At 59.0% G+C, this 13,490-nt stretch overlaps 1 protein-coding gene across 1 annotated transcript in view; it reads left to right on the forward strand.

Moving 5' to 3' along the window:
• The first annotated feature begins 1,888 nt into the window (after nt 1–1,888).
• EPHA10 (EPH receptor A10) overlaps nt 1,889–13,490 on the forward strand; it is a 41,055-nt gene continuing 29,453 nt past the window's right edge. Inside the window, 5 exon segments of the mRNA XM_055341927.1 lie at nt 1,889–2,024; nt 4,014–4,078; nt 4,800–5,055; nt 5,058–5,477; nt 12,116–12,271. Coding sequence (XP_055197902.1) covers nt 1,919–2,024; nt 4,014–4,078; nt 4,800–5,055; nt 5,058–5,477; nt 12,116–12,271 — 1,003 coding nt within the window. The 5' untranslated portion in view covers nt 1,889–1,918.

Consider the following 13,490-nt stretch of genomic DNA (forward strand, 5'->3'; position numbering starts at 1 on the left):
GATTTCAAAGGCCCCGCCTGCATCGAAGAACCTGCGAGAGGCCACAGCTCCTTATGCTTCCTCAGTGGGCTTCAGTCTCCTGCGGTGTCGGAGCCCCAGCGTCCCCCTGGTGACCTTTCTTTCTACGGCAAAGGAGGCCAACTCCTCCCAGCCACTCCTCCTATTGCTGCTGTCCAGCAAGTATGTCTGTGAGCGAGCAAGTGTGCGTGTACACATCCTAGACGCTCGTGCGCGCGCGCGCGCGCGCCACTCACACACACACACAAATGACACATGAAAGCGGCTTGTAAGTGACCAGCATTCTACGATGCCACGAATTTTCATTATTCTTGGTGCCCAAGGAGGTCCGGACTGTGGCAGACACAGATTCGCCCAATATTTTCATGCATACTTTTTTAAAGATTTTATTTATTTATTCATGAGAGACACAGAGAGGCAGAGACACAGGCAGAGGGAGAAGCAGGCTCCATGCAGGGAGCCCGACGTGAGACTTGATCCTTGGACTCCAGGATCACGCCCTGGGCTGAAGGCGGGCGCTACACCCCGAGCCACCCAGGCTGCCCTCGCCCAGTATTTTTCAGCACAGAGCATGGCACTAGGGAGCGTTGGTTCGAAGGGTAAGGAGCACAAAGCTACAAAACGCACAGTCAAGCCACGCAGGTCATGGAGACACAGGACTCACTCGTTTTCAAAGGTTCTCCAGCTACTTTCGCTGCCAAAAGCAGAGGGGTCGGGTCCCCCAAGGAAGGATCTGAAAAGCTACAGGGTGGGTGGAGCCTTCTCTGCTCGAGTTCAGCCCAGATGGTGGCGCTCAATAGCCGCCTCCCTGGTCCTGGAGGGCTTCAGCCCATCCCACCACCAACGCCTTAAACCCTCAGCTTGCACGTAAATGACCTTCACGAGATAGAGGTCGTGCTCCTCGTTTCCTTGCAGCTTCTCCAGCGCTGGCTTCTCCGCCTCCGTCGCGGGCGCCTGGGCGTCCGGGCCGCTGAGCTCCTCACCAGTCCCCCGGGATAGGCGGAGAGGGGTGATCAAAAGCGGGGGGCGGGGGGACTCCAGGCTCTGGGCAGACTGGGGAGGAGGTAGTCGGTCCGAGCGCTGCCTGCATCCTGGCAGCAAGAGCAAGAACCTAGGGAGCCAATCGTTCACGCCACGTCTACCAGCAAGCGCATCCTGGCGTCCACATGGTTTCCCAACCGCCCAGGCGCAGCTGGCAGGGTGGGATTCCGTCTCCCACTTTGCTCCTCTTTCCCGCGTAGCTCCCGGGGTCGGCTTAGCCCGTTCCTCCAGCGTGGGCGGGGGGTGGGTAGGGCGGGGAGAGCAGGGGCGGGATCCAGCCGGGAGACCCCGGGAGCCGCGGACGCAGGGAGAAGCCAAGAGCTGGGAGCTGGAGGAGCTCCCCAGACCGTGGGGTCAGGACGCGAGGCTCCGCCGCCCCTTGCGAGTCCTGGGAGCGGGGAGCTTCCAGGCTGGCTCCGGGCTGCAGGTGCCACCGCCTCCCCGGCCCTCCCCGAGCTTCACGCGCTCCTTAACCACGCCCACACTGTCTACTTCTCGGGAGCCCGAGGCCAGGCGTCGGCGCTCCTGGCCCTCGCCGCGGGCGCATCCTCCTCCCGGGAGCCAGGCCCTCGCTCGGCGCTGCCCCACCCCCACGCTGGGGGATCGGCGGGACCCCTTCCTTCCCCCCGCGCCTCCGCCTCGCTGCCCCGCCCCCGGCCTCCGAAACTCCACCCCTTTCCCTCTGCTGGCGGGGATTGGTGGACCTCCCGCGGCGGCGCCCGGCGATTGGTCCGCGCGGATGACCGTAACCAGCGAGATCCCGCCCCCGGCAGGCGCCCGGGTCTGGGGGCGCAGCTCCGCGGCGCTGGGGCTGGCGCGGCTCGAGCCGCCGCCGCACTGACAGCTCGGGCTGCGGACCATGGAGACCGGCGCCGGCGCGCGGCCGCTGCGCCTGCTCGGCTGCCTGATGCCTCTCTGTCTGGCGTTGCTTTTGGGACCGGGGAGGCCCGGGACGGCCGAGGAAGGTGAGGACGCGGGTGGCTGTTCTTGGAGCTTGGATGCCGGATGATAAGGGGCTGAGAACTGGGGCTCGAGGGAAGGAGTCGGAGAGAGAGACTGGAGTCCGCATTGGGGTTTGAAGCAAGCGGGCAGCGAAGAGCTCAAGAGAGAGAAAAAGGTAGCGGAGCAAAGGAAAAGGGGGGGGGCATTGGGGAGATGGGGCTGGAGCCCCGGGGGCTGGGGAAGCAGCAGCCCGGGAGCCGGGGGAGCCAGAGGCGGCGGTGCAGGGGCCGGAGAGGCGGACCGGCTGAGCGGCTGCAGGTGGGGGGCGTGGGGGCGGGGGTGAGCGCGGGGGAGCCCGAGCCGTGCAGGTGAGGTCGGAGTGAGGGCCGAGCGGAGGGAGCGCGGCGCGGGCGGGGGCGCGGCGGGGGGCGCGGCGGGGCCGGGAGCTGTCCGCAGTGCTGACTCCGGAGCGCTGCCCGCGTCCGGCCTCCGGTCGTGGATTTGGGGGAGCTGCACACTCAGCCGAATCCAGAGGCGTCACTTCCAAGTGCAGAACCCCGAGGAGCCGGGATCTCAGGCGCTGATTGGGGGGGGGGCGGGGGGCGGGGGGCGGATCTCTGATGCTCTCCAATATGCAATTCCGATGTGCTATCAGTTATACCCCAATCGGGAAGCTGTCGGCCGATGCCTCTGGAGCCAAGCCTCTTAGAGACCCTCACCTTGGAGCCCCACCCCCCTCCTTGAAGGCTCCAGCTTTGTAATCTTCCAAGACTTCAGGATAGCCTGGGCTGCTGTCTCTGATCTGCAGCTGGGCCGTCCAGACAGGGGCTGCTTTGGGACCCAATACTGACAGCAGAGGAGGGAAGAGATTTTTATTTCACCTGCTGCTGTGCTGGCAGAGTCTCTCCACTCATTTGCCCCGGCCCCTGGGAGTCGAACTAAAGAGGTTCAAGTCTCTTCCAATCCTGGTGACTTCATTTTTTTTTAAAGATTTTATTTATTTATTCATGGGAGACACACACACACAGAGGCAGAGACAGAGGCAGTGGGAGAAGCAGGCTCCATGAAGGGAGCCCGATGCGGGACTCGATCCTGGGTCTCCAGGATCACGCCCCGAGCCAAAGGCAGGGCTAAACTGCTAAGCCACCCAGGGATCCCCTCCCTGGTGACTTCAGACCTCAGAAGAGCCCCTGGGTATGAACGAATTCAGGATGTATGCAGAAATCCTGTAATACGCTCACGTTTTCCCCTCTTTTTGACGCTCAGTTATAATTTAGGGAGCCTGGGAAAGCAGGAGGGGGACTCACTGACACCACTACCCCCCCCATCTTAGGGCCAATCTTAGAGTGCTTCCATGAATTCGGTGGCAGGCTGAATAATGACTCCCCAAATATGTCCACATCCTAATCCCCAGAACCTGTGAATGTTATTCTAAATGGCAAAAGACTTTGCAGATGTGGGTAGGGATCCTGAGACAGAGATGATCCTGGGTTATTTGGATAGTCCCGATGTAATCACAACAGTCCCTATAAGAGGGATGCAGGAAGAGTCAGAGCCAGAGGAGAAGGCAACTTGATCACAGAAGGAGATTGGAGAGAAGCACCTTGATGGTGGAGGAGGGGGCTGCAAGCCAAGGAGTCTAGGTGGTTTCTAGAAGCTGAAAAATTCTAGTGGAAATAGCTTCTCCCCTCTGACACCCCGACTTTAGATCAGTGAAACTGATTTCCAACCTCTTGACCTCCAAACTGCAAGCTACTGTTATTTGAAGCCACTGACTGTATGATAATGTGTTATAGCAGCTACAAGAAACTACTACAGGCTCCTTCCCTTATTCTTGTGGCTGCTTCCCTCTGGACTTGAGCTACTTTGTGCCACACCCCCTCATGGGAAGGTATGGAGTGGGAATAAGTTGCCTCTGTCCCCTCAGCAAACTTGCACTAAACTCACACAGGGGTCCCTCCCACCTTCCTAACCTTCTGGCTTTCTGACATCTCTGTCCCTCCTTTCCCTAGTCGTCCTCCTGGATTCCAAAGCCTCCCAGGCTGAGCTGGGCTGGACTGCACTGCCAAGTAACGGGGTAAGTGTAGCCTTTCCCGCTCTGTCCCAGGAATCTTCTGGGGTCTGGGATCCAGATCCTTCGGCTTCTTGTGGTTACAGCAGAACAAAATGCTCCCCAGGGCACGTGGTCTGCAGCAGCACTGGCTTCAAGCCAGGGTGGCCTATAAGAAAATGTTGAGTCTTTAGTCAGTCCCAGAAGAAAAGAAAAGAAAAAGATAGCTAGGGGAACCTGGCTGTGTCTAGCAACAGAAACATGTCATCTAGGTGAGCCAACGCTGGGCAGTGCCTTGCAGGTAGTAGATCCTCCAAGCAGTGTTGACTGATGGATTGATAGAACGAGCAATATTTAAAATCCTAAAAGAGGCTTGAAAACTAGGAGTGGGGGTGGGGAGATGTGGCTACGTGACTGCAGCCCGGTCCCTGAGTGGGCACCTGGTTGAGAGCCAGGAGACTTCAGGCACCATTCCCAGCTCTGCTGCTACCTCAACGTTCATATCCAGTCAAACCTCTCTCTCTCTCTCTGGAGCCTCAGTTTCCCCAGCTATAAAATTAAGGATTGGACTCGGTTGTCTCCAACGTTCCTCCCAGCTCTGCATCTTATAATTTCAGGGGCGGAGGCTGGGGGGAGGGAGCATGCCAGGTGATGGGGAAGGGGCTTTTCGGCTTTAGTCACCTCCAGGGCCCGGCCTCCTGGGGGCGCCTTGGCTCTGAGTTTCCCACATCTTTGTTCTCCTCCCCAGTGGGAGGAGATCAGCGGCGTGGACGAGCATGACCGTCCCATCCGCACGTATCAGGTGTGCAACGTGCTGGAGCCCAACCAGGACAACTGGTTGCAAACGGGCTGGATCAGCCGCGGCCGCGGGCAGCGCATCTTCGTGGAGCTGCAGTTCACGCTGCGCGACTGCAGCAGCATCCCGGGCGCCGCCGGCACCTGCAAGGAGACTTTCAACGTGTACTACCTGGAGACAGAGGCCGACCTGGGCCGGGGGCGGCCTCGCCCCGGGGCAGCCGGGCCCGCAAGATTGACACAATCGCTGCGGACGAGAGCTTCACGCAGGGCGACCTGGGCGAGCGCAAGATGAAGCTGAACACGGAGGTGCGCGAGGTCGGTCCGCTCAGCCGGCGGGGTTTCCACCTGGCCTTCCAGGACGTGGGCGCGTGCGTGGCGCTGGTCTCGGTGCGCGTCTACTACAAGCAGTGCCGCGCCACGGTGCGGGGCCTGGCGGCGTTCCCAGCCACCGCGGCCGAGAGCGCCTTCTCCACGCTGGTGGAGGTGACGGGAACGTGCGTGGCGCACTCGGAAGGCGAGCCGGGCAGCCCCCCGCGCATGCACTGTGGCGCCGACGGTGAGTGGCTGGTGCCCGTGGGCCGCTGCAGCTGCAGTGCGGGATTCCAGGAACGTGGTGACATCTGTGAAGGTATTGGGCTGGCTGACGCGCGGGGGGGTGGGGGGCGCGGGAGCCTAGCGTGCAGGTGGCAATCGCGGGGGGGGGCGTGGGAGCCTAGCGTGCAGGTGGCAATCGTGAGGGGGGCGTGGGAGCCTAGCGTGCAGGTGGCAATCGTGAGGGGGGCGTGGGAGCCTAGAGTGCAGGTGGCAGTCGCGGGGTCGGGGGGGCGTGGGAGCCTAGCGTGCAGGTGGCAGTCGTGGGGGGGCGTGGGAGCCTAGCGTGCACGTGACAATGGGGGGCGAGTATGCCCTGGACAAAGGAGACAGGAGGGGGAGCGGATGGAGGTGCTGCAGGCGTGGAGCGGGAGTCCTGACCTCCCGCGGGGCTCTGGGGAGGGGGAATCCAGCTGGGACCACTGGGTGAAGTTCCGAGGAGGTGACTGTGTCTCCACCTAAGGGGGCCTTAGGGGCTTGCATTTCGGTCACTGCCATAAGCACCTTACAAAGGATCTCTCATTTATTCTCGGCAATAAAGTCAATCACCTGGATCCCTATTTCACAGGTGAGGAAACTGAGGCTCAGAGACATTAACACCTCACTTGCAAAGTTAGTAAATGGGGAATCAGGGTTTGAATCCGGATTTGCCCAAGTGTCAAGGTCTTTCTATTACACGGTGCCGCCTCCTTAGGCGTGAGGAAGAAGTCTAGAGCAGCCCGCCTCCACAGGCTATGGGCAGGTGGGATTGCTCCCCTTATAAACGGTGGGCGCCCTTTCACTGGCAGTATGCAGGTCAGAGGCTGGCAGGGCGGGTCCTTGAGCTGCAGAGTCCAGAGGTTACACTAGATGACCACTAAGATCCCATCCGACTCTCTGCACCATGAGTCACTGTGTCGCCTGAGAGAGACCCCTTCGTGGGGGGTCTATTGGGGTCTAAGTTCTGTGTGGGCACCGGACCAGACCTCTCCTTCCTCCCACCCCCGATCTGGGGCTCTGAGGACTGAGGGTACAGATGGGACCCTGAATGTAGAAAGACCAAGGGACGCTTCTTCTAAGCTGCATCCTTTTCTAGGTGCCGACAAAAGAAATGAGTCAGGCATAGTCTCAGTCTTCAGAAGCTCTACAGATGAAAAAATGTAAAAACTTAAAAATCACAACAAGGTGATAAATAATCTCACGGAGGGATTAATAGAGTGGTGGGGAGACAGGGGAAATGACTAAACTTACTCTTTCCTTTGTTCAATCATCCATTCAATATGAATTGAGAACTTACCAAATGCATTTAATTTAGGAGGGTTTGTTATTTAGATGATGTCACCGTCTCTTTCCTCAGGGGAACCTGTGGATTAGTAAGGGACTTGGAGGCATGAACCTTCCTGAACCCTCCAAGTAGGGTTAGGATCCACTTCTGCTCTCCAGCACCCATTGCAACCTCTACTTCTTGCTTTTTTTTTTTTTTAACTGAGGTGTAGTTGACTGCAACCTCTATTCCTGCACTCAGCCCATGGCGTGCAGTGATCTACTTAGGAGTGTTTGTGTTTCCAGCACTGGACTAGGAACTGGCCTCAGGCAATGGTTGTATTGGTCTCAGCAACCTCACTGTCCAAAACAGGATACGGTAGGTGCCCAGTGGAAGGGTACTGGCTGATCACACACCATAGAGTGTGATCCCTACCAACAGAGAGTTGAGGAAACCTGGAGAAGGGAGAAGCCAACTTTAAGGGTGGAGAGAGATGATGAGAAGGCCTTTCTTCCAGGCAGCTAAAAGCATCCTTACCTAAGAGGTTGTCTACAGAAACATGGAGGCAGGAGAGAATGTAGCATGATTGGGGCTATAGGAACAGAGGGTATTTGGGGGTGTGAGGAGTGATAGGGCTAGAGAGGGGCAGGTATATACATTGAAAGGCCTTGAACATTAGGATAAAGAGCTTAGACTTTATGCTGTAGACCAGTGTGGAGGATTTGAAGCAGGGATCCGACATGTTCATTTTTTAAAAATTATTTATTTGGGGGAGAAAGAATGAGCATGAGAGAGAGAGCACAAACAGGGGGGCGGGCAGAGGGAGAGAGAGAAGGAGAAGCAGACTCCCCGCTGAGCAGGGAGCCCAATGTGGACTCAATCCCAAGACCCAAGATCATGACTTGAGCCGAAGGCAGACGCTTAACCGACTGAGCCACCCAGGTGCCCAGGGATCTGAAATGTTCAGATATATATTTTCAAAAGATCACTCTAGGATTAAAGGCCAGAACAAGATGCTACAGTAGTCCAGGAGAAAGAGCACAAGGTCCGAAGGAAGGCAGTAGCAAAGATCATTGAGACATGAGGACGGATGTGATAATGAGGCACATACACAGCACTTGGTGACCATGTGACACGGGAGGACAGAAGAGTCTTTTTTGATTTGTATGCTTCTAGAGGACTGAATGGACAGACGATCATTCACTGGGGTAGAGGACACGGGACACTGATGGACACGGAACTGATGGTGCGTTCAAGTGGAGGTAGCTGGAAAGGAAGTCTGGAGCGCAGCAGCAGAGAGACAGGTGCTACTTGAAGCTGTGGGTATGGTTGGGACAGGCCAAGGTGAGGTAAGAAGCAAGAGGGCCAATGATGAGGTCTTGCACAACAGCAGGATTTAAGAGGCTGTAGAAGAATGGAAGCCCATAGAAAAGGTCTTTGAGGCAGAATCAGAGGTTGGAGAAGATCCAGGAGACGGTGATTTGGTGGCAGCCCAGAGATGGAAGGGTCCAGGAGGGAACAGCTTCCAGTGTTGGTGAGCACCCAGGTGGGGCAAGGTGTGGACTGTGCCTGTTTGGTGGCCCTGTCAAAAGCAGTTTCTGTTGAGTAATGAAGAGAGAGAGACAGAGAGACAGAGAGACAGAGAGACAGAGACAGAAGACCAGCTGCGTAGGTTGGGGTGAAGGAAGATGTGGAGCTATGGTCAGGGAATGTCCACAGGTCCTGGAGGCTGGGTTTGGAAGGGGAGAAGAGGACGCTGCGTTGAGAGAGGTTTTGACTGCAAGTAGGAGCCTTGTTTATCTGCTGAGGGAAGGAGCCAGTGGGGTACCAAGTGGGGTGCGGTGAGAGCAGCCTGGCCCGGGGGGTGTATTTTATTACTGACATGGTTTAGCCTTGCTGATGCTTGTTGCTGATAAAGATGAGGCTATGTTTTATTGGTTTTCGATACTCTATAGATAATGCCCTTAGTGTCTACACCCTCACCGGGCCGCTTTTCCTGCCCCACTCCCTTGTTCTGTCCCTGGGAAGAGCTGGTAGAGAAGGAGTGATGTGAGAATGAGGAGCCATATGACTGATGGGACATAGCCTGGGTGGAGGACACGGGGCAGGACCCAGAGTGAAGAGGAGGGGCTGGAGGCCTTCAATGCGAGGTGGCTCATCCCCTCCTCCAGGCCTAGAAGGGAGCAGGAGGGGAAGGTGGGTGTAGATGGAGGTTTGTGGGTTCGATGGGCTGACCTTGAGGGAATTACCAACTGACAGCCTTTCTTCTCCCGGTGAGGTGGGAGGAGGGCATCTGGACCAGCGGTGAGTAGGATCCTGATCTGTCTTACGGACTCCAGCTCCAGAGCACCTGGCTCACAGTAGATGCTAAAAAAATCACTCAGTGAATGGATCAGGGTCGGGGTGGGGTGAGGTGGGATACACATTGTGGGCGATCACGCAATCACACACACACAAGCACACACACACACACACACACACACACACAGGACCCCAGTCCCGCTTCTGATTTAAGCTGAGACTAGACAAAAGCCACTTGTAATGGCAGCGTCATCTCTGCCGTGGGGAGCAGGGAGCCGGGGAGGATGCCAGGGAGGGCTTCAAGAGAACAAGAGAAGGGGCATCAGGCATTATAGGGCAAGACCCAGAGGCCAGAGAGGAAGAGCTTAGCGTGGCTCCGGGGGGGTGGGGACTGGGGAGTAGAGGGGGTAGAACGACCGTGGTCCTCCCTCTTGTTTCTTGTTTCTCTCTTTCGTTTCCGTCTCCCAGGTACATGCAAGACTGGGGGTTTCCCAGGGGGTGGGGTTGGGGAATCAGGGTGTCCAGCGACAAATGTCTTCACATCGCTGTCGCACTGCCCCGGAGCACAGTGACCAGAGCAGGTGTGCTCTCTAAGCTCCACAGGGCACACAGGACCCCCCGCGACAGCCTCAGAAGAAGGTGGGCTCCCCATTTCTGAGCAAAGACTGTGGCCCCTGCTAGGAAAGCCGCTGGAGGACAGGGCCAGCGGAGTTGACCTAGGTTGACCTTTAGGAAGAGAGAGAGGGGTGGGCTCCAGGAGGCTGCCCCTCGACACAAACCTCTTCTTTTTTGTTTTAAATTTTATTTAAATTCAATGAATTGACATATAATGTATTATTGGTTTCGGAGGTAGAGGTCAGTGATCCATCAGGCTTGTATAGCACCCAGGGCTCATCCCGTCACGGGCCCTCCTTAATGCCCGTCCCCTGGGTACCCCATCCCCACCCCCCTCCCTTCCAGCGACCCTCAGTTTGTTTCCCGTGATGAAGAGTCTCTAATGGTTGGTCCTCCCTCTCTGCTTCTGTCTTATTTTTCTCTCTCTCACCCCACGATCCTCTGTTTTGTGTCTTAAATTCCACATATAACTGTCTTTCTCTGATTGACCTCTTTCCCTTAGCGTACATGACACCCTCTAGTTCCAGCCACGTCATTGCAAAGGGCAAGATTTCACTTTTTTTTATTTTTTATTTTTATTTTTTTATGGCTGACTGGTAGTCCATTGTATATATAGAGAGAGACCACATCTTTATCCGTTCATCTGTCGATGGACATCTGGGCTCTTTCATCCCTTGGCTATTGTGGACACTGCTGCTGTGAACACCGGGGTGCAGGTGCCTCTTTGGATCCCTACATTGGTATTTTTGGGGGTAAATCCCCAGTAGTGCAATTGCTGGCTCGTAGGGTAGCTCTATTTTCAACTTTCTGAGGAACCTCCAAACTCTTGTCCAGGGTGGCCGCCCCAGCTTGCATTCCCACCAGCAGTGCACGAGGGCTCCCCTTTCTCCGCGTCCTCGCCCTCACCTGTCCTTTCCTGACTTGTGCATTTTAGCCACTCTGACCGGTGTGAGGTGGCATCTCATTGTGGCTTTGATTTGTACTTCCCGGGCGCCGGGCGATGTGGAGCATCTTTTCATGTGTCTGTTGGCCATTAACACAAACCTCTTCGAAACAGAGCCCATCAAAGTAGAGATAACCGCTGCTGTCTCTGATGGGAAGCACAGCTCTGGGACAGCAGGTGTCACAAACGCCCCGCAGACAGGGAGCCTCTGGTACCTTTTCCCCCTCTGCAGTGAGATCCCTCGAACAGATCTGACTTGGCAACGGAGGTTGGCGGGCCATGGTTATTGTCCCCACTTGACCGATGGCCTCTTGAGGCCAGAGAGGCATAGGGAGCAGCAGAGCTAACACTGGAGCCCAGGCCACCTGAGTCCCTGCTGCCGCCACCAGACCACAACGGCCGTGAGTCCCAGGCTCTGTTCTGAAGGCAGATACTCCCGAGGCCCCCCGGGCTTCAGAGGCCCTGCCCAAAGCTGCCCATCCTCCGCCAGATGGACCCCCGCAGCCCCCCTCGGCCCACTCCTCCGTGTCTGCTCCTGCCGGAGCACAGCCGGCCTTCCAGAAACTGCTAACCTAGAAAGGAGGTCGGGTGGGTGGGGGCAGGGAGCAAGGTGAGGCCACCCCAACTGCCAGAGGAGGGCGGGGAGTCCGCTGCCCCCCTCCTGCCTGGCCCAGCTGGCGAGGATGGTTTTCAAGTGGGTGTTTAGCAGTTTCCACTTCGGGCGTGAGATGGAGGAACGGTAATTACTGCCACTGTTGTGTGCCTGTCGTAAGTGCTGGGCTAAGCGGCTTACACTTTGCTCACTTAATCCCCCAACAACCCTTTTGAGGTGCGAATTCCACACCAGGCTCAGAGAGGTCAACCTCTCTGCCGAGGCCAACTTGGCAACTAAGTGGTAGGGCTCCGCGGCCAACCCAGGTTGACCAGCTGTCAGAGCCTGTGCTCCTGACAACCTGTGCCCTGGGTGAGGCGGGAGATGCAGAGTCCCCTGGAGGGTGTCAGGGTGTCGAGACCGGAACCTCCTTCTTGCCACTCCCCTGCACCCAGCTGGCTCCGCTTCCGAACTGCAGCCGGGTGTGTCAGTTGAGGATGTGTGATGCATGGGGGGGGGGGGGGGATGGGCTCTAACAGCAGTGTGTGCCCGCGCAGCTAGAGAGCCTGGTGTCTGTCCCTGGGGGGCCGGGGGACACCCCCTGGAGGCACCTCTCTTCTGGCCTCACATCAAGACTGGACAGTTTAGCTGATTGTCTCCCAACGGGCATGGGGGCAGCATGGTGTCTGCTCGGGCTGGAACCCCACCGTTTACCGGCGGTGAGACTTTGGGCAAGTCTCCGAGCCTTAATTTCCTCATTTAAGAAATGAGGATAAAGGACATACGTCACAGGCTGTTGTGAGGATTAAGTGAATTACTAGAGTAAAACAGTGTTCTGCACACAGTAGGTGCTTACTGAGGGTCGGTAGTCCTAGGCTGTGGGTTCCCAGCTGCTCCCCACCCCCGCCTGCACAGTTCCAGGACAGGGGGCAGGTAGGGAAGTGGGGGACAGGGCCCCTCTCACGTGGCTCCGCCCCGCAGCCTGTCCCCCAGGCTTCTACAAGCTGTCCTCGCGCCGTCCGCTCTGCTCCCCGTGCCCCGAGCACAGCCGCGCCCTGGAAAACGCCTCCACGTTCTGCGTGTGCCAGGACAGCTACGCGCGCTCGCCCACCGACCCGCCCTCGGCCTCCTGCACCCGTGAGTGCCCCCGACAGGGCGGGGGGCGGGGACCAGCCACCCCATGGAGATGGCGGGGTGGGGTGGAGGGAGGGGAGCCTAGGGTGGGGGTGCGGGCCCCGGGGCCTCGGGGTGGAAGAACCAGGATGGACCAGAGTACCCACGACGGAGGGATGAGGGCAGGTGGCGGAGTGGGTAGTCCCCTCCCGCCGTGTGCCCCCGCCAGGAGGGGGGCTCCTGGTGCTCAGCCCTGCATCCCCAGCCGCCTCCCCAAGCTGCTACCCTCCTCCCACCGCCCTGGGCCCCGCCCTCCCTGTGGTCCCCACAATGCCCCCTCCTGCCCGACCCCCCACTGACGGTACCCTCCCCTCTCCTCCCCCTCCTCCTCCCTTCCCCTCTTTCTCCCCCTCCTCCTCCCTTCCCTCCCCCTCCTCTCCCCTCCCCTCTCCCCTCCCCTCCTCTCCCTCCCCCTCCTCTCCCCCTCCTCCTCCCCCTCTCCTCCCCTCCTCCTCCCCTCTCTCTTCCCCCCTCCTTTCCCTCCCCTCTCTCCTCCCTTCCCCTCCTCCCCTCCTCCCCCTCTCCCCCTCCCCCTCCTCCTCCCCTCCCCTCCCCCCTCTCCCTCCCTCTCTCCCCCTTCCCCCCTCTCCCCCTCCCCCTCCCCCCTCTCCCCTCCCTCCCTCCCCCCTCCTCTCCCCCTCCTCCTCCCCCTCCCCCTCCTCCCTCTCCTCCCCCCCTTCCTCCCCTCCCTCCCCCCTTCTCCTCCCCCTCCTCCCCCTCTCCCCCTCTCCCCCTCCCTCCTCCCCCCTCCTCTCCCCCTCCTCCTCCCCCTCCCCCTCCTCCCTCCTCCTCCCCCCTTCCTCCCCCTCCCCCCTCGTCCCCCTCTCCCCTCCCTCCTCCCCCCTCCTCTCCCCTCTCCCTCCCCCTCCCCTCCTCCCCTCTCCTCCCCCCCTTTCCTCCCCCTCCTCCCCTCCTCCCCCTCTCCCCCTCCCTCCTCCCCCCTCCTCCTCCCCCTCCTCCTCGCCCCTCCGCCTCCTCCCTCTCCTCCCCCCCTTTCCTCCCCCTCCTCCCCCTCCTCCCCCTGTCCCCCTCCCTCCTCCCCCCTCCTCGTCCCCCTCCTCCTCGCCCCTCCCCCTCCTCCCTCTCCTCCCCCCTTTCCTCCCCCTCCTCCCCCTCGTCCCCTTGTCCCCCTCCCTCCTCCCCCCTCCTCGTCCCCCTCATCCTCGCCCCTCCCCTCCCCCTC

The sequence above is a fragment of the Nyctereutes procyonoides genome, unplaced genomic scaffold (assembly GCF_905146905.1).
Source record: "Nyctereutes procyonoides isolate TBG_1078 unplaced genomic scaffold, NYPRO_anot_genome, whole genome shotgun sequence".
Taxonomy (NCBI): domain Eukaryota; kingdom Metazoa; phylum Chordata; class Mammalia; order Carnivora; family Canidae; genus Nyctereutes; species Nyctereutes procyonoides.